This window comes from Streptopelia decaocto (genome assembly GCF_964273445.1).
Source record: "Streptopelia decaocto genome assembly, chromosome: 3".
NCBI lineage: Eukaryota > Metazoa > Chordata > Aves > Columbiformes > Columbidae > Streptopelia > Streptopelia decaocto.
Window position 1 is genome coordinate 60,420,383 of NC_138656.1, and position 20,388 is coordinate 60,440,770.

Genomic DNA, 20,388 nt, shown 5'->3' on the forward strand with positions numbered 1-20,388 from the left:
TTCCCGGGCAGCGCCGGCCCCCGCCCGCCGCCGGGACGGGTCACGCGGCTCCGCCGCCCTCCACGGGCTCAGGTCTTCTCCCAGCTGGCTGCGCCCACGGGTGGCACCTGCCACGTACCTCTCTGCTGCTCTGACACTTTTCCTTTCTTCCACCTCTCTCAGTCTTTCTTCCTTTTCTTCCTTTCTTCCTTTTCTTCCTTTCTTCCTTTTCTTCCTTTTTTCCTTTTCTTCCTTTCCCCTCCTTTTTTTTTTTTTTCTTTTTTTTTTTTTTTCCCTCCTTCTCTCCAGCATCCCCAGCACCAGCGGCAGAGCAAAGCAGTGGTGGAGGCTGGACACGACAGGCAACGTTAGCACCAGCAGCGGTGCCCTTTTCCGAAACGACTTCCCTGGCGATGGTCTCTGTGCCCGGGATTTAACCTCGCGCTACTTTCCCAAATCGTTCCTTTGCCCTAAGGCGACTCTGAGCAGAGCCGAGCCCCGCCGGATACTGCGGCCGTGCAGGCGCGACTGTCCCGCCCAGCCGAACCGGCGGCGTTGGGGAGCAGCGACATCGCCGAGAAGGGGGACAGAGGAAATGTTCGTAATATTCCTCGAAGTGACGACCCGACCTTTCTTTCCCGTCCCACCTCCCGCCCCTCTCCGCCCTGAGGTGCACCGGCGGCTCCCTAGGCCGGTGTCGGCCCCCGTCCCCATCCCGATGAAGCCCCAGGCCCAGATGGGAGCGGGACTCGCCAGAGCAGCCTGCCCTGTCGGAGGCGAGGACGAGTCCCCTCCTGTTGCTTCCCCCGACGGCATCTTTTCGCCTTTCTTTTCTCTGTTCCCGTCGGACTTGAACTCCTCCAAACGGAGCTGTGCGTTTCCTCCGGAGCGGCGGACGCGGGAGGGAGAGCAGGAGATGTCGCCCCCCTGGGCAGCTTCCGGCCCTGGGGCCCGCATTTTCCCCGGATCCTGCACATTTTCCTGCCGCTACTGTCATCACCGTGTCAAGTTTTGTTCATTTGCTCCATTCCGGCTCCACAGGACGGGAGGGCAGAGGAAGAAATGGGCAGCCTCCGAAAGCCCCCTGGAGAGGGATCCTGTGGGCAGGCGAGGCCGCCCGCGTCGTCCTGCGGGGTGCGGAGACTGGCGGCGCTGGGAGGCTCCGGGTCCAGCTAAGTTTTCTGCTTGTTTGACGCCAAACTTCTCAGCTGGGGGAAGAGTGGGTTTACGGCTTTCGCAGAGGAAGCGGGATAAGTCGAGGTCGCGTTCAGTTATTTCTGATATATTACCCTAAACACTTTTTCTTCTTTCTTTTCTTTTCTTTTCTTTTCTTTTCTTTTCTTTTCTTTTCTTTTCTTTTCTTTTCTTTTCTTTTCTTTTCTTTTCTTTTCTCACTGACATCGCTGAAATCAGGAGGCTTTAATTTTGCTCAACAGACTAAGTACAGTTAGACTCAGTCTTTTCCTGGTTTCTCGCTCTCCTCGGGGCCTGGAGACTCTTTATGGAGGAGAGAGGTCCAGTCAAGAAAGTCTTTCCTGGGCCCTACGCGCCTGTTGCCAGGTGGAAAATCAGCCCGACGGCTCCCCCCCTCGAGAGAGCGGGCGCAACCAAGCCGGGTCCGGGAGCGTCAGAGCCCGCTCGTCGCGGGTGGCTCCCGTCCCATCCTGCCTGGCAGCCCCGCACTCACGGCGTAGGCACCACCGGAGATGGGGCGATCCGGTGGAGGATCACAGTTTCTTCCCCGGACATGCACACGGATTGGGTAGTCTGCTCCTGCCGCCGTCCCTGCGGGGGGATCCTCCCCGCCCCCAGCCCGGCAGAGCCCCGCAGAAGGCTCAGTCCGCCCCGGGGCAGAGGCAGAGCTAGCGCCCGGCAGACAGCACGGCAGAGAGCTGGGGCGGTGACACCTGCCCTGGGTGCCTCGCCAGCCCTGCCCGGCAGAGCCCCGACCTGCCCGGCCCCGCGCACCCCCTCCCTTCCCACCCTGGCCGCCGGCAAGATAAGGTCCCGTCCAGGCTGCAGCCGGTGCCTAGAGCCGATTTACTTACTGGCGAGAACGCCTGGGGCTGTTTGGTAGCGCTGCCCCCCGGGCTCGGCTCCCTTCCTGCCTGAGTCCGTCACGGCCTTGAACGCAGACTCTCGGTCCCACCGACGGCTGCTCCGGCCACCCCACCGCATCGCCCTCCCGCCGGAGCCGAGGGCGAACGGAGGCCCGGGATCTGCCGCCCACCCCCGAGCTGGCCCTCCGGCCTGCAGCCCCTCCCGCGGCCAAGCACACCGACCTACCGCCGCACCCCGGCTTTACCCGTTTATTTAAAGGGGGGTCGCTGGCCCTGCCTAAGGCGGCTTTCCCAGCGCGCACCTTCCCGCGGAGGCTGCCCGCCGGCTGCCCGAGTCATAGCTCATTTAAACAAAGCGGCGACCCAGGTACGAGCCAATTGCGGCCAGCCCGGTCGGGCGAGGGCCAGCCCGTGCCGCACCACAAACCCCGATCGGGGGGAACCGGGGGAGGGGGAGGGAAAGGCAAACAAAGCAGGGAGCCGCGTCTGGAGCCGGGCACTCTGCAGGACGGGGGGACCGATGTGCCCTACCCCCCCCACCGGAGTGGGGGTACTTCACCGGGCGGCTCCTGCCCGCTGCCACCCGCGGCCGGAGTTTCCTCGCCGGCCCCGAGCAGGCGCGCAGCCCCCCTGCAGACCCTTGCCTCCCTACTGTAGACGGGATGCAGTTTTATATTGGAAATGAGGGGCAGGGGGAGGAGATGGCGCGCACACGGAGCGACGAGTGTGCGGTGTCAATCAGAGGGGTTTTGTGTCTCCTTGACTCCTGATGGTCAGTGGCTGAGGTGTCCCGGGTGGCACCACAATGAATATGAATAGGGGTCCTTGCTAAATGGGACAGTCAAAGCGCACCGCCCTGAATAATGGCACGTCATCCTAACTAGACCATTATACATAGGAGGGCTCCTTTTGTCTCTGCTCTCTGCTGCAGCTCTATAAAAGCCCCTCTTTTTCAGGCTGAGGTTAGTCCAAGCATACACTAACTAGCCATCCTGTAAACAGGCTGAGTAACCGGGAAGAGAGAGAGGAGAGAGTGGTGAGAGAGGGGGCTGAGGGTTTTTTTTCCTCCTCTTCCAGCATTCTCAGCCCTCCACTGGCAGAGCCTGCCGTCCATTTATTTATTTTTCGATCTGTTTTCGTTGCTTTTTGAAGGAGAGTTGTCTTGTTCTGCCACCTCCAGAACAGGGAAATTTCTTGCTCAGAAGCCCGAATACAATGAATTCTGACTCCAGCTCTGTCTCCAGCAGAGCTTCCTCACCAGATATGGATGAGATGTACCTGAGAGACCACCACCACCACCACCACCATCACCACCACCAAGACAGCCGGCTCAACTCTGTCTCCTCCACCCAAAACGACCTAGTGCAGAAGATGTCCGGGGAAGGCCTCTCTAGGAACGGCTCCAAGGCCGGAGGGGAAGGCAGCAAGTACAAAATCAAGAAGCAGCTGTCGGAGCAGGACCTGCAGCAGCTGCGGTTGAAGATCAACGGCCGGGAGCGTAAGAGGATGCACGACCTCAACCTCGCCATGGACGGGCTGCGGGAGGTGATGCCCTACGCCCACGGACCTTCTGTGAGAAAACTCTCCAAAATCGCCACCCTCCTACTAGCCAGAAACTATATCCTGATGCTCACTAGCTCTCTGGAGGAGATGAAGAGGCTGGTGGGGGAAATCTACGGGGGGCACCACTCCGCCTTTCACTGCGGCACGGTGGGACACTCCGCCGGGCACCCGCCCCACGCCACCGGCACCGTGCACCAGGTGCACCCCATCCTCGGCAGTGCCTTGTCCTCCGCCAACACCTCCTCCTCCCTTTCCGCCTCCCTGCCGGCCATCGGCACCATCCGCCCCCCTCACTCCCTGCTCAAGACCCCCTCGACACCCCCCGCCCTGCAGCTTGGCAGCGGCTTCCAGCACTGGGCGGGCTTGCCGTGCCCCTGCACCATCTGCCAGATGCCCCCCCCGCCCCACCTCTCGGCCCTCACCGCCTCCAACATGGCCAGGATCTCGGGGGAGACCAAGGACCTGCTGAAGTGACTCCGCGGGGCTCCCCCGACCCCCGGAGCTGAACCGGAGTCAGCGCTCCCACAGGCGGGGAGGGGGCTGCGGCCGGGCCCCCTCCGCGCCGCTGATGGACCTGGCCCCGCGCTACCCCGCCCCGGCAAGAATCCCCCTGTAACACGGGATTAGTGTAGTAAGGACCTTGTAAAGGTAATGTTTTAGCCGGCTCCTCGGGCGATGTTTTCTTATTATACTAAACCGGAAAGAAATAAGTCCCTGTTGTAAAAATAATAGTAATAATGCCACTGATGGTAATCAAATGTAAATAATTCCTTAAAATGGATGCAAAGGGGAGGGAAAAAAAAGACATGGTTGTCATTGTAGTGTTCGCAGCTACTAAAAGACGGTGAGATCGGTTTGGGGCTTCTTCTCCTTCTTTTTGCGGGCTTTTTATTTCCTTTTGCACGACGACACCTCCGAAACCTCCTGCTCCAAATCCGGCTGCGGCAGCGCAGCGGTGGCCCGGCACAGCCCCCCGAGAGTGCGTGCATGCTTCCCACCGCAGCCTCCACCCCTGGGTACCGGCCAGGGGCGGCTTCCCTGGCAACAAGGACTTCCAAGTGAATTCACAAAAGTTTTGTGGGTTTTTGTTTGTTTGTCTTTTTGTTTTTTTGCTTCCCAGATTCGATTGCGATGCGGTTTTGTTTTACTTCTTCCCTCCGTGTCCTCTTGGGGGAAAAAAAAAAAAAAGAAAATAAAAGAAAAGAAAAAAAAATAAAAGTGAGGGAAATAGTGCAAAACACAGCACAACCCTCCTGCGGGTCTGTTTTGCCAAATCTCCCATCCCCTGCTCCCGGTGAAGTGTGCTAGTTGAACTGGCTGGGGTCCTTGTCTCTTATTTCTCTTGTTGACTTTGGGTTTGTTACGATTTGCTGCTTTCTTTAGTTTGGTTTGGTTTTGCATGTGGTGTCGGCTCTTGCCAGATCAATAACTTGTGTAACTAAATTGGAATCTCCGTTACCGTTTATTTCCTTTCAGGTACGTTTTCCTGGGCGTTTGCCTGAAATACTGTTATTATTATTTTTATTATGCATTTTCTTTGTTTATTTGGTTTTGTGTTTTGTTTTGTTTTGTTTCTTTTGTTAGGGCCTCAAAGACAACACCGTGTCTTTATTTTTTATATATTCTTGATAACTATCGATATATTTATTATTCACCAGTGGTTCTGGATGAGATTTCCAAATAAAATAAAAAATTAATTACAAGCTGTCTGATTCGCCTTTGTCTGGGACTGGAAGCGGAGAAAAGGCGCCGTATTTGATCGCTTAGGGTTTTGCCACGACTTTTCTGACCCAGCTGGAGGAGGCTGCCCAATCTCCTTGTGTGGCTCAGGAGCCGCCCTGCCTCGGAAGCAGCGATAAAACCGACGGTGATTGCTCAAACGTCCCCAGATGTGTGTGCTCTGCCGCGCTCCCCTCTTTCACACCGGGGTGGAAATCGGCAGGAATTCGTAAACCGCTGGATGGTCCCACAGCCAGTGGCAGGCGGCGGGAGGACGGGTCGTGGGGCGGAGGGGGACAGGTGCATTTATAGGTAAAAAAGGGGTAACAACAACTTTCTTTTCTGGAGATCCGGCTGTCAGACTTTCTCCAAGAGGGAAATGGCAAGCTGGACAGGGCTGGGAAACGCAGCCCTGCGGTGGCGGGAGGCCGTGCACCGCGAGGAGCAGAGGGGTGTAGGCAACGGAGCGGGAACCTCGGGGGAGCGCAGGTGGCGGATGCCAGCGACCCCCGGCTCCGCACACCGAAGCGGGTCCTGCAGCCCCGGCCAGGCACCCCCGGCCCTCCACCTTACGCGAAGGGATTGGGGGGGGGCGCATTTAAACCGAGGTGCGAAACAACTTTTGGAAGACACCTCTGGGTGACAGTGCTGGTGAATGGGCTGCGCAATACTGCAGCAACCAAATCACCGTTAAGGCATACGTACCCATACCCAAAACTTCTAAAACCGTAAGGAAAAAAATTTACCCTAAAACCACACTGAACCAACGAATCATATTGTAAAACAGCCATTTTCACGCTGAAGTAAATCTTTCAGTACTTCAGCAAAATGATCAACAGATGGGGCATATTCCTCCCTTCCTTTCGCCGCTGCCCAAGTCAGCGCGGTGCCCAAACCCACGGCCCTACGCCCCCCTTGCCCCCGGCGCTGGCTGCGGGGCGGCGCCTCCTGGCGCAGGCAGCAGGGAGAGGGTCCCGCTGCAGGAGAGCCTGGCGCTGCCCGGGATGGAGAGAGTGGGCATGGGAGTGCGGGGTGCAACCCGGGCTCCAGGAGGAGCTGTGCCTGGAGAGGAGGCTTTGGGGCGCGGCGGGGGTGAGCCCCACGGGGCAGCCGGAGTTGTGCTCCGGGCTCTGTGCTGGACGCTTGCACCTGCCCCGCCGTCCCGGGCAGAGGGGCTGGGGTGAAGCCCGGCCCTGGCAGCCAGAGGCACTTGCACCTCCACCCCCTTGGAGCGGCAACCTGCAACGCAGGTGGCGGAGGGAAAGCGAGCAGAGGATAGGGACAGACCAGGGGAAACGTGGCGTGTCGGGGCAGGGGCGCGGCGGAGCTATGGGGAGCGGGCCGCGGAGATGCCGGCCTCACCACTGCCGACCCATCCGTCCCTGGTGCACCCCTACCGTGCGGGGCTGACAAGGCTGAGACGCAAAGCCGCGGCTCCTCCCGGCCCCGCATCCTTCTCCCAGACACCGCATCCTCCCCCCGGCCCGGGGGGAGCGGGGTAGACACGGACGGGGCAGCTTCTGCCTGGGGCTGCCCCCCAGCTGCGGCTGCCAACAGCTTGCGGAGCCTTCGACGAGGCAGGGCTGTAAATTACAGGCGAGAGGAGGGAGAAGCCATCCCTCCGTCCCGGGGCAGCCGCCAGCAGCCAGGTGCCCGGGACCCGCCGCGCTCCCCAGCCGCGCTGCCTCTTGCGTTCCCCCGCAGCCGGGGGAACTCCCCTAAGCATCCCTGAGCAAAAAGGCTCTTTGGGGTCATTTGATTCCCCACCCAGCCACCCACAGCGGCACCCGGGCTCTGCGTTCCCCGTCTCCCCTAAGACGGGGCTCTGCTCCGAGGAGCCCCGGGCTCCTTTCCAGCCGCAGAGCAAGGCTGGGGAAACGGTGCACAAGCCACTTCCTGGTTTTCCGCAGAAAAAGGAACCGAGCCGCGGAACGAGTCTGAGCCGGGTTTTGAGTCCCCAAGAAAGGGGCAATAAATGTCCCGTTCCCCGTCTCCCCAGCTGCTCTGTGGCATCACAGTGTCTCGGGCGGTGTGAATGAAACGGCAGGCTACTCGCCTCGTGGTTTTGCTTCCTAGCCCGTGGAGAGGTAGAAAGGGAAAGAGCATCCACAGAGGTGCCGTTTCCTTCTCCTTTCCGATGGGTCGGGTGGAAAAACCCCGAGTGACTTGGAGATGCGATGCTGTGGGCGAAGAAGCCCGCTCGGAGGTCTCCTCGGCTGCTTACTGCCGGGGAGGAAACTTCGGTCGGTTCAACAGGAATTCAAGTCTTTCATTGTCTTGTCCCTCTCCTCGGGCTCCTGCACCGGTGCGGGAGAAGTGATTACCTTTCCCTTCCCTTCCCTTCCCTTCCCTTCCCTTCCCTTCCCTTCCCTTCCCTTCCCTTCCCTTCCCTTCCCTTCCCTTCCCTTCCCTTCCCTTCCCTTCCCTTCCCTTCCCTTCCCTTCCCTTCCCTTCCCTTCCCGGAAAAAAAGTGAACAACTTCTGGAGAAGCTGCCCGTGGGGAAAAGAGGGTTAACGATGGAGTTTTCTTTGGGAGGGTTTCCCTCCACAAACACACCCGGAGGAAAAAAAAAATAAGTGGGGGAATAGAAAAAGCAAAGAGGGGAAGACGCCATGGTGGGAGAGCCTGGTAGAGCTCTGTCCGACGGGGCGGGCAGGATCCAGCGAGACTGCGGGGCGGGGGCTGTGGAGGCACGGCACAGGCTGCTTCTCCCTGGATAGGCAGGGGCTTGGCGCTCTCAGGAAATTAGCTTATTTTTCGCCACAAAAATAACTAATGTCTGCATGCACATATCAAATATAAATATAAATATAAATATAAATATAAATATAAATATAAATATAAATATAAATATAAATATAAATATAAATATAAATATAAATATAAATATAAATATATCCGAGGAGGATGGCCCCCGTTCGTTTTCAGTTGTGCATCCACTTGCTTTACCCCGGGGTCCAGCACGGCCGGGGCCGTGTGGATGGAGGGTGCCTCTCTTAGCCCTGGGGGGAAGCAGCTTCCCCTCCCTCTCCAGGGCTTCCCAGTTGCCATGGGGGAGGGAGGAAGACCCCACTGCCCCCACCTCCAGGGGTCCTCCACAAACTCGACACCGATCTCCCAGGCTCTGGGCGTTGGATTTAACTCCCTCAGCTGTGGAGTTTCTCCCCCTCCCCGACTTCCATTCCACCGGACCCACCATCTGATAAATCAAATCCCCGCGGTTCCCTCTCGGGTCGCTTCTTCCCCAGCTACACGGGGCCGGGTTGGAGGCGGGGATGGGCTTGTGTTCTGATTAATATGGAAATAAAACGCAGAAATGGCAGCAGTACTTAGCTTCATTGCTTCGGTTTAGATATTTATTGGCGAGGAGATAAACACTAGGCTGGGGGCTAGCTTGGTAATTCATGTTCTCCATCAGTTATTACCAAATGAGCAAATCGTTTTTCTTTGAGAGCAAGGAGGAGACAAAAAAAATGAAAAAAAAAAAAAAAAAAGGGAAAGGGGAAGAAAATTTTAAAAAATAGTATTTTTAATACGCTGCTACCCCCTCCCCCAGGTCTGGTCCCCAGGCCTGCCAGACTGTACCTGCTGCTGCCCACCCATGTCCAGAGTGGGGCTGCCTGGCCCAGCTGCTCCCCTCGAGGCCCTACTCTCTGAGCAAAACTAATTAGGGGTTTATCATAAATTTGTGCCTCTTCAAACTCACGTGTTCTTCTCCCTCTGACTTTCTTCTGTATTCTCCCAGGAAAACTTGTTCCTCTTCAAATATTGTTGTTGGTGTTTTTTTGTTTATTTTGTTGTTTTTATTGCTTTTGGGTTTTGTTTTATTTTATTCTTTACAACCTCATTTCCCCTCCTGCAGAAGCAAGTAGACATGAACTAGAGCTGGAAAGAGCCGCCACAAGATGACATTGCGTTGCTGCTGAGGAAAACAAAAGGGCAAGGTTGAGAGGAGGAGTATAATCCTCTACCAGATGCAGTGATATTATTGGGGAAAATGGGCACTTTGGGAACACACAAACCCATTATTGGGTCTGAAATGGAAACAGCAAACTAGAAGCTAAGTAGAAGCTAAGTATTAAACTGTAAGCAGATATCTTTTTCCAGACTTCTGTGGAATCTATGTATTTGAGTTTGCTGCTTTCCATTCAGTGCCATTTGAGATGGCCTGAGACACCCACAATGTGATCCTAAAAAATGAGCCAGGACCTGCTGAACACTCATATTCTTCTGGACAAGCAGGAGAGGTGAGGTGAAAGACCCTGGGGCACCTCAGTGGCAGTAAATACTGGTGTTTAGGTGGCTGAATTGAAACTCAATTGCTGATCATCTTGTGTTCTCTGATTTTTCAAGTGATCAGGTTGATTAGAGCTATGAAAGGTTTAAGAGTCAAACAAAACAAAGAGGAATTACTGACCTATTTCACATCAGGAGGATGATACAGTTTTTGATGGAGCAGTAGCTCCAGGTGTGATTCCTTTGGTGCAGCCAACAGCTGCTCAGCAGAAAACTCTGAACTGAAGACATGAAGGGTGGTCAGAGTGCCTGCAGCCTGCTTAACCCAACCAGCCTTCCTTCTCCTACCGACCATTTTCCCATCCTGAAGTTGGAACAAAACCATTTTGCTTGCTATTACATTGAAGCAAGCACCTATGTGAGAACATTGCAGCTGCAGGACAGTAAAGTCTGGCTGAAGAGCAAAATGTTTTAAAAATTAATATAATCAGTCAAGACTGCATGACCAAAATCTGTATCCAGTTTCCCTGAGTCTCCTAAAGCTGTTGAGAATTCAGGATGCGGTTTCATATGGCCCTGGCAAAAGACTGTAGATCAGTATTGTAATTCAATTTTTCTGTGTTTGTTTGTTTTCCCCCAAAGTGGTGTTGTTGCTGTTGACATGCACATCTTGAAAGTTACCTGGCAGAACAGCACCAGGCCCTGCCAGATGGGCAAGAGAAAAACTGCAAGCAATGCAGTAATTTTAGTATTTATGATGAAGATGATTTGTGGAGACCTGCAAATCAAAAATTAATGGATTCCTTGTAAAACATGCAGAGGATTGACAATAAAAGAGATTTGCACAGGGCCTGGTCCTGATGCCTTGCAAGCTAGTGTAAGCAGATAAACTAATTTTTAAAGGCAGAACTAATGGTACAGCAGAGTCATACCACAAAAGCTCCTGTCTACAGCAGGCAGGAAGAGAGGCAGCAGACAGCAGTATTATAACCCCCTCAGTTGTCATCTAGACCAACTAGGTGAGAGAAAAGTTTATTAGTGCTTACATGTTAGTGCATAGGGTTTCCTGATCATTGCACAGATGTTCAGTTATAATAAAGAACCAGTAGTTCATCAAAAAGGAGCTTCCTTTTATTTCTACAATGTCACATCCAATGTTTTCAAAGGCAGCTTTAAATACAGACTAGTCAAGCACAGAACAGGGCAGGGAAGGAGCTGTTGTTTCTGGGTGCACGTCTCACTTCCAGGGGAGCTTGTCCTATGTCAGGAACAGAAATGAGGATGCGGTGCTGCTTTAGTCACACCACCAAAGGTGAGTTGATGTTTGTGTTATAAAACATGAATCCTGGTTTTCACAACACTAAATGACCTTTCTGCAAACTTAAACTTACTTACTTTTTTTTTTTTTTTAAACATACGCATATATATTTCACTTATATTTTAATTGGTTTCTACCCAGTGGCTCTGCCTGTCATGCACGAGGTGCTACACATTGCAGCTATGTTTCAGCTGCAAACTGTTAGGTGGCTGTCTGAAAAACATGAGACTTCATCTGTATTTTTTGAAAAGCAGATAAACTTTTCACAACTAATAAAAACTTGTTTTTACAAAATCTGACATTTGGTCTGCAGGACTTGAGTCCTCGTTCATGGGGGCAGAGGAAGAGCAATCAAGTGAAAGCATACAACATTCTGTTTCCAGACTTTTTATTTTTGATGAGAAACAGAGATCTGTGAATTGTTGTGTAGGAAGCAAATGACTAAAGAGGCAGTTTGTCCCCTGTGCTCCCCTACCTCATGTTTTGCAGAGGAATCATCCATGGTGCATTTGGGGGCCTGTGCTGTCAGATCTCTGCAGAGCAAGTGAGTTTTTTGGCACAAGGGGAAATGCAGCTTGAAACATCTACTGGGAGAGCTTCTAACCCCTGCTTCGGTACTTGGCTTTCCTCCCAAAACTGCGAGTGACAGCGACAGAAATTAGTCACAACTGTGAGGATCACTGGTGTGATGATGGTTTGCTTGAGCACACTGAAAATTGAGTTTGGACACCACTCCACAGCATGTAAGTGTGAATACTTATAATGGGCTACAGACCAACCAGAAACAGACCTGTCAGGGCTAGAAACTGTGGAAGCCTTGTGTGTACTCCTGTTTTCCACCCAAAGGCTCAGATCCATACCAGTGTCTGAACACCTTTGAGTCATAGAAATCGGTAAAGGACCAAAACCAGGTGGGTCTGAAGGCTTCATTTCTGTGGGAGGTGGATGCAGTAATTTCCAAACCTCTGTCACTAAAGTCTCAACACATCCATGCTGTCTTTGCACATCCATTCTGGGGATATCCTAGAGCAGCTACCACGTGGCAGTGTTTGGTGCCCATGCGCAATCTGGCTGTGTCCCTGCTGCTCTGCAGGAGTGGTCTGCAGACTTACCTGTGAGCCTGGTGTGTGCTGCCTCCCCTGGCTCTTCTTCCCTCAATGACTGCTGTGACCATGGTCTCCTGAGATGCCTGCAGCCTGGCCATTCTGCAGGCATGGTTAGGTTTGAGGGGCTCCACTTGTTTTGGGGACTGCTTTCTGACCAGACTCCAGCCCCACACTTTCCAGTTCACAGACTACACAGCCCTCTGGGCTGCTTGCTCCTCGTACCTCTTCCTCCCTAATGGTAAGCAGTGCATTCACCTCTTTTTCTTTCTCGCTGAGTACCTTTGGGAGATATAGCTGTGCTCAGTTTTGAAGGAGGCTGAGCTCTGGAAGAGCACTTGAGCACAGACTTTTCAAAGCTTCAGGTTCTTCCTTTCCATGGTTTTGTCATTCCCTAGGCTCTCCAACACAGACCCTTTGCCCTTTTCAGAGATGGAAATGTACTCCCTCACTACTTCATGTCTTCCTTTACTTCTGCCAGGATATGAGCTTTTCCTTATGTGACTTGCAGAGACGGGCTGTGAAATGGATGATAAGATTTTCTCCATAATATGTTCAGTCAATTGTCATACCAAGTTTTCAGGGCTTTCAGTTTTCAGCAAGCGTCCAGAATTTTGTATTCACATGATTTGTGGCATCCACTGCTTCAGAACCCACAGCATATGCCTATATATATCATGATACTTCTGCACTTTCTTATTCATTCATGAAGTGTCCTGGAAAAGAGTTGCCAGTCACCTTTAATGGATAATACATTTTTATGAGCAGAACTGTAGTGTAAACCAGATAATATGTCTTGGTCTGGGTTTGATATCACTTGTCTGACACTCGCAGGTCAAGAATAATTTTACCTAACTAAACTGAAGAGTCTGTCATCAACACTTCAACTAGGTTTTGTTTATCACAACTTGTTTATTGCTGCTACAGGACCTTTTACACTATTCTATTTGAGAGTGATAACCCAAATCCTACTCATCAATATGCACCTGGCTGTGTTTTTGTTCATATCTCAACTCCTTTTCTCTTATGATATTCTCAGTTTGAGTAGACTCAGTCTTGATTCCTTTCACAGTGCTCTTGGATATAATCTTCATCTCCTACCCCTTCACTAAAACAAGACCATAAGACCTTTATCCATTCTTTCCCAGATCCTGAGGATCAATGGTGAATCCTCAGTAGCCTAGTTACAGCTTCCCCTTGTCTCCAGCTTCATGGGCTTTCCAAGCTTTTCAAGCAGGTATGTTAGCTAAAGCAAGGAGATTGATTTTGTATTTCAAAAAACAGATATTCTTTTCTGTTACTGGTGTAGCACATCAGTGCAGCTCTAGGCAAAAATCATGCCTACCTCTATCTCATCAGCACTCTCTTGTTTCTGCTGGGTGCTCTAGCATTTTCCATTTCTCTGGGTGCTCAAAGATCTCCAAGATTTCCATTCCAGGCTAGAATCACGGATTTAAACTACTCTAGTAAATTAAACAGTGCCACATAATGTTCTTGGGTACTAGAGCTCAGTTATTTATAGAGTCAAATTGTTACAATACTTCCTGGCATGGTTTGGCTCTGAACCTCTCTCCTGAACATTTCCCAGGCATGGTTTGGGGATAGCACAGGCCAAAGGCCAATCCCAGCAGGCAAATTATATTCATCCACAGTGCCTGGAAAGCAAGAATTTAATAATGTGGACACTGTGCCAGTTGGCTTCAGAGCAAGATAACAGTCACAGACATGTTTGGTATAGAGGTAGTCTCATAGTCTTTCTCTCTCTTACACCAAGCTTTTGCCCTTGTTGCCATCTCTTTCTGTCTGTCTAGATTGTCAGGAGGATATATTTACTTTGTGAAGTGAGACATTCATCAGAATTATTAACTAATCAAAGTCTCCCATTAGTTCATCTGTTTCCTTTGCTCTTTGGCTTCCTCTGTGTAGTTTCACCTGTTGTGCATTGGTTTATTGTACTATGAAACTGTAAACAGTGTCTGTTTCTACTTTTGTGCCACATGCAAGAAATCCTTCTTTCATCTTACATAGGTTTTATGTTGACATGGTACAAAAGATGCCAAAGGCAGTGTGGTCCCACATTCCATGGGGACTTTTTTGGTTCATAGATGTGTCACAGACATGTAGCAGTCCTCAGTATCAGAATTCATCAGATGACCAGAGACACAACTTTCTTGCCAATCACATCTCTACCAAGAAAAATGAACCCATGATACTGTCTCTCCCAAATACGTAAAGAAGTGGGACTAGCACAAAGCTTTTGCCTTCTGCTTTGTAAGGGTCATACAGCTCTTGAGAGAAATGGTTCCAGTCATGGGTTGAATGTGAGTCTTAGAGCTTTCCTGAGACCAGTCCCTTCTTCTTTCCACCTGGTAAGATCAGGCAAGCTGCACTTAGTGACTCATCCTTCACTTGTTTCAGCATATCTCAACTGATCTATGCACAGCTGTGGTCCAAATAGAAAACTTCACTTTTCTCTTTTTTATTGTGTTTCCTCAAAAAAATGGCAGTTTTTTTTTCCTCCCACTGGTGCATTCCATGAATTTGGCAGCAGTCCATCCATGCTTTTGAACCACAGTACTTCTTTGTAGTGTTTTTGTGTCCAAGCTTTCTGCCCCAAATCCTGCCTACAGGCAAAGGCAGCACTAAATACCCCAAGTCAGATCAGCACTGATGGCTTCTTCACTTCTGTCCATGTGGATACCTGAGATCTCTGGGGTTAACTCTGTTCCCAGCAATACAGCAGAAGGATAGTCCTCCTGTAAATCTAATATCAACATTTCAGCTCTTTCTCTCCTTCTCTCTTGTTCATACTGCCAGGGGAGTGGGACAGGTTTGTTTACCTGGTCTGCTGCCATAAAGATCGCAGCATGCCTCACATCTTGCAGGGCTCCACAGTCAGCAGTTGACCCTTTCTTAGGGTTTGTCAGGTTCAGTCACCTGAACATCTCTTGCTCATGCCCTTACCTGGCCACTAGCTCCATCTATCTCTCTCCATGTGCAGCACTCTTCCTCCAGCTGCAGCGTCTTCCATTCCAGCCTTCACTGCTGTGGTTGTCTCACCTTGCCATTGCATCTGCCTGACCATCTGTTGAACCATGTGCAATATAAATAACAGCTAGTGACAAATAATAGCTATGGATACCCTCCTGTAATAGACTATTGGCTTTACTGGGCATCTGCCACTTCAAAGCATTTTCTTATTTTACTTTGCAGGTCACAGTTATATGGTAATATTAAAGGGGTTTGTAATGTTAAAATGGTTTAAAGTTCTTGGGCTACTTTATATATAATTTTTATACTTTTCCCAAAAGTGTTTGCTGTTATTCAATTTCCCTTGTTTCTGGCTGTGATACTTTTCTGTGACTGGAGAGACCATAAAACAGGTCCTTATTCTATGCTTCATCACAACATTAAAGATACCATACCAGTTGCAATGGGTAACAGGAAATCAGCTTTTAAAATCAATCACATTTAATAATTTACATGAGGAAAATTCTGATAATAATTGATAATAGTAGGTTTCTCTACACTCCCTTCAGATGAGCTTAAAGTATTTTGACCTTCTCTGCACAAGAAAGCAACTTATTTTTAATCTAGATTTTAGAGAAGGTGAAAACCTTTCTTAATGTATCTGGTCAATAACAGGTCTTTATCTACACTGAGGCCTTTAATTCACCTTTAGATACGGACTTGGCCACAGGGGTGCTCAAAACCTGTTGTAGGTGATATAACAGGCTGGTGTTTCACCCAGTAAAGTCACAGACAGCTTTGCTTAGAGGCCACTAGTGGAGCTGCAGCCTCGCAGCAGGAATTTGTTCTCAATCTCACATCTTTCTGGCTACGTCTAAATGACAAAAATAAATTGCTCTAAACATAGCCCTGGAACTAACTGATGGCACAAACGAATGCCAAAGTAATATTTAAACATGGTACTAATGGTGAGCATAGCTGAGTGGTGCTTGAAAAGCTTTGTTTTTCACTTTAATTCCTGATTTGGTTCAGGGATGTCCACAAAACTACTACATTTGAAAAAATGCTTGTTTCAATCCCCAGCTACCTTGAACTAACAAGCTGATGACAGATTTTCAGTACATATGGGATTGTTTTAGTAAAATATACTTAGCAAGCAGGCTCACTTTTTAAGTAAAGTTATTTTGGTTTATCATGCTCAACTCTCGAGGCATGTGAGCTTCTCCAGTAAGGGGAGCTGCTGGGCTCAGCTCAGAGGAAAGAAGAAAAAAATTATCAGAGCTTTTCTGCTAAGAGGAACTTTTTTTCTCTTGAAGATGGCTTTGCGTTCATGGACTGAATATGATAATTTCTGCAGGTCAAAGATGGGCAGGTGTTTCCCAAAACCCACGTATTATTCATGTCCCCCGCTGGCTGTGGAGCTGCCTGAGAGGATGCTGTCTGCCAGCTCTCTGCTCAGCTCAGTCCTGTGGAGACCCTGTCGTCCACCAGCATTGGGGACTGCAGTGACCGGCCACAAAGAGATACCTGAGATGTCATACAACCAAAGCTGCCTGGCCACAGCTGCAGGTGAACTTCTTGGGGGTCCTGCACCCTCTGGACATCTGTGCTGCCAGTTGTGGTACCTGTGCAGCAGCCTGCAGCTGGCAGTCTGGGAGGTGTACATGAGCGAGGCACCCCCAACCTCATTGCTGACTCCAGTTCCACTCCTTGATGTTTGGCAGGGCTTTGCAGTTACGCACATGTTTGGAAGTTACAAGAGAATGACTACTCAGTTTGTCTGGTCAACTGGAACTTGGGAAAGCACAGAAATTGTTGGTGGTACCAGCAGCTCCACAAATAGGTGGTATTGATCTGGAGGGGAGAAAAATGCTCCTGAAGGTGCTTGTCCTCCCTGCCTTCCACACACTCCTCGATACACACAGTGCATGTACAGTGAGTTTCCCTTCCCCCTTAAGCCATCAAGCCAGCTCCATGTGTTTCAGTATGACCGTGGACACCACTTGTCTGGTTTTGATGGGGATATTCAGGAAAAAAAAGATAATACTAGTTTGGGTTAAAACTGGTTAAATCCCTCAGGACCTTAGTAGTGTTTTAAAACATATGTGAAGGGGAGGAGCTATTTTTTTACATGTCCTAAAGAATATAGCTGACATATGGACCATTCAAAGGAAATTTTGTTCAGGCCATTGGCCATGCATGAATGGTCTGGCTTATACAGTGGGGACCCAAGTTATAATGGGGATCATCTTCCAGGAATCGGGTTTTCTAGATAGCGAGAACAAGTCCTGTAGATACTAACCATGCTGCAGACTCTCGGAGATGGTACCAGACCCAGGACACAGCTGGAAGGGCAGGGGTGGGCTGGGGTGGCACTGTTGCACTGGGGCAGGTTCAGGGTGGGAGCAACATCCCTCCACTCCGAGCCTGTCGCATCAGAGCCTGCCCCACACGGCCCCACTTTTTATTTTATCCACACAAGCTTTCTCCTGGCCATGTTCACTGGTGCTTGCTGCTCCAGCCACTGCTTTACTGTAACTGGGCACCATTGCAACACCACAGGTAGATTTCGCGTCTCAGTCATCTTTCCACTAAATACTTCCAAGGGCCCAGAGAAATACCTCATAAATCTTTTTGCTCCCTTGGAAAAAAAAAAAAAAACAAAACAAACAACCACAAAACAAAACCAACAACAAACTGCAAGGAAGTTCGGGGAAATAAACCCCTAAATTCAATTTCTTGCTTTAAAAGTGCGTTACATAGATCACCACCAACCAGCATGTAAATTTTAGTCAGCTACTGGACTAGTCTTTTAAAGAAGTTGAAAAATGGCCCTGCATCCTCAAAGGACACACCTGTTATCTGAAACAGTTTTTAACCAGCTTGTTAAGCAGCTTTGACAGATCAAAGACCCCGGACAATGGGCACAAACTTTGACAATAGTTTAGCCTTGAGCAAAAGCTTCTGTCAAAGCAAGGCTTGTGCCAGTAGTATTATGGCCTGCAATTGAAAATAAATTTTACTTGAATAAGTACCTCAGCCCGATCAGAGGCACTGCCGCCAGGGAGACAAAAGCAGTTGGGGATAAGTTATTGACTCCACTGACAGCATGAATGAAGTTCATTATGCCAGCCCACTCTTGGTAAATGTGTCAGGTTTTAAACTGAATTAGGTGGCAGGTGCATGGACCATTTTCCTGCCCCCCTTGAGACAGTAGAGGGCCAGCCATCACCTGATTCTACAGACAAATGTTTAGATTTGGTTTTCATATCGCACGGGCACAAGTGACAGCGTATTTAAATCATAAATAAAGCTTGCTGGGAGCCCTCCTCTATCCATCTAACCCTCTAACCCTCTCTCTTGCCCCATCGCTGGCTGCCTAATGCACCCCAGAGGTGGGTTTGCCCCCCAGCGCCCACTGTAGCCCCCTTTCTGGTCCCTATTCCTACTGTGGGAGTGTGCAGGATTTGGGATTCCACAGGCCACCTCTGGGGTCCAGCCCCGAGCTGGAGGGAAGCTCAAACCCTTCTGCCCCTATTCAAGTGATACCACGCACAGCCGCACATTTCTGACTTCAACAGGGTCTGGATCAAGCCCTCCTGTAGCTGATATTATGTCATATATGTAGGTGTAAAGAGACTGAAGCCAGACATCCAGTGTTAGTGTCCTGAAAGGCTTTCTACATTGAAAAAGTATTTAATCCTTATAAGCCTCTGATGTCAAACATCACTGCAATTTCACAGAACTGCAGGCTGGATCAGAAAGAAGTGACATGAAACATATACATATATGTGTGTATATATACTTACAAAAACCATATAAAAATACAAATATATCTACATATGTGCAAGTGTTTGAAAATTTCACCAGAATTCGAAGAAATAAGGTGATAATCTGCCATGATAATTTCATATTCCTCTACTTTAAGATTGAACTGCTGTTTTGAGGTGTATATTTTATTTATTTTTCATCTGCATATTTTGCTTGAAAACATTTTGGTTTATAGTCTGCCAGTGCCTACAAGGATAATGCAAGATCAGCTGAACTTCAGATACTTTGGATGCCAGCTCTCATTACTTAATCATGAGACACAGGACTATTAAGACTCTTAAAAATGAAAGGCTTGTTCTCTGACCAGGGAGGGAAGAGTTGGCATATGCCTTTGGCTGCATGCCTTATTTACGTTAATGAGCAAGTAAGATTTCTCCCCCCTGTGAGGGAGCTGAACATCCCTTCTCCTGAAACTTTTGGGATCTGCTGCCTGCATTGGTTACAAAGGGGAGCCTTTCGCTTTTGGACAGCATTTTGGACACACTTGGGTATCTTTTTGCACTTGAGCCACTTAAATGACCTTAATTTTCTGAGAATGCCTTTGCAAACATTAAAATGTCCTCTTTTTCTTTTTTTTTTTTTCCCCTCCCACATACTGAAGGTAAAGGCTTTGTAGCTGTCTGCTTAATAGCATACACCAGCCTCTGAACTTTAATAAAAAATATTTATCTCCCTTCTCCAAGGATTTAAAAGGGCTGAACAAATACTAGCTAGTCCTTGCAAACCTCTCCTGAAGAAAAATGGTATTGTGGTTCCTGAAAACTGAGAACCAGTTCAAAAAAGAAATGATGAGACTTGCCCGATGTCACAAGCAAGCCAGTGTCAGGTTCACACTCCAGCGGGTGCCTTCACTATCAGATAGTGCTTCACCCCCCCCTAGCACGACATTGCTAAAGACACATTTGGCTCAGTTCACCATAGTTTTTAGTACATTTCTTAATATGGATGTATCAAACCCTTTTCATTTTCTGACTCCGATACAAATAGACCCAGGAAGCCTCACTCATGGATGCCCATCAAGAGAAAATGTTTCTTTCCCCCTTACACAAATCTGGAAAAACAAAGTAGGCTTATTCTTTGGGGCTATCTAAAGACTGCTGTGTGTCAACACACAAAATCATTTCTCACAGTGGTATCACTTGCTGGATGTGTTCCTTCCCTCCAACTATAGCAGATGGTGTTTCATAGTTGGTCACAAATGGCTGTCAGCGAGAGTTTGTCTGCCTGCCAGTAACCTGTAGTTTGGGGACTCCCTTGGAGAGTGTACCAGCACTGACTCTGCTGATAGCAGCATCTGAGAAAATGATCCATCCTTTCTTGTCAGGCAAAAAATTAGCCATCTCACTTTCAAACTGTTGACAAGGGGGATATGAAAGAAATAAGGGCTGTGCTGGCCCAGATGATGTTTCTTCAGCTCTCATTGGAGGCAGCTAGAGATGACTGCAGAGGAGAAGCTGCCTTTACTGCAGCGAGTATTGACCTCTGGTAAAAAACGGAGATACAAGTGCAGCCCTCTCCTGGTGTCAGGATTATGCATGACTTTTCCACCATGACCATTTCCAAGCACAGTTTAGTTTTCTCTTGGTCAGCATTAGCAACGAGGAGGAG

The 20,388-nt window shown here is 49.6% G+C and overlaps 1 protein-coding gene across 1 annotated transcript; it reads left to right on the forward strand.

The window, feature by feature from the left end:
- Positions 1–3,254: 3,254 nt before the first annotated feature.
- Positions 3,255–4,076, forward strand: OLIG3 (oligodendrocyte transcription factor 3; the record flags this gene model as incomplete). The annotated part of the gene is made up of 1 exon (XM_082048896.1): positions 3,255–4,076. One exon carries the CDS (start codon positions 3,255–3,257, stop codon positions 4,074–4,076), a length of 822 nt encoding a protein of 273 aa, XP_081905022.1.
- Positions 4,077–20,388: the final 16,312 nt, after the last annotated feature.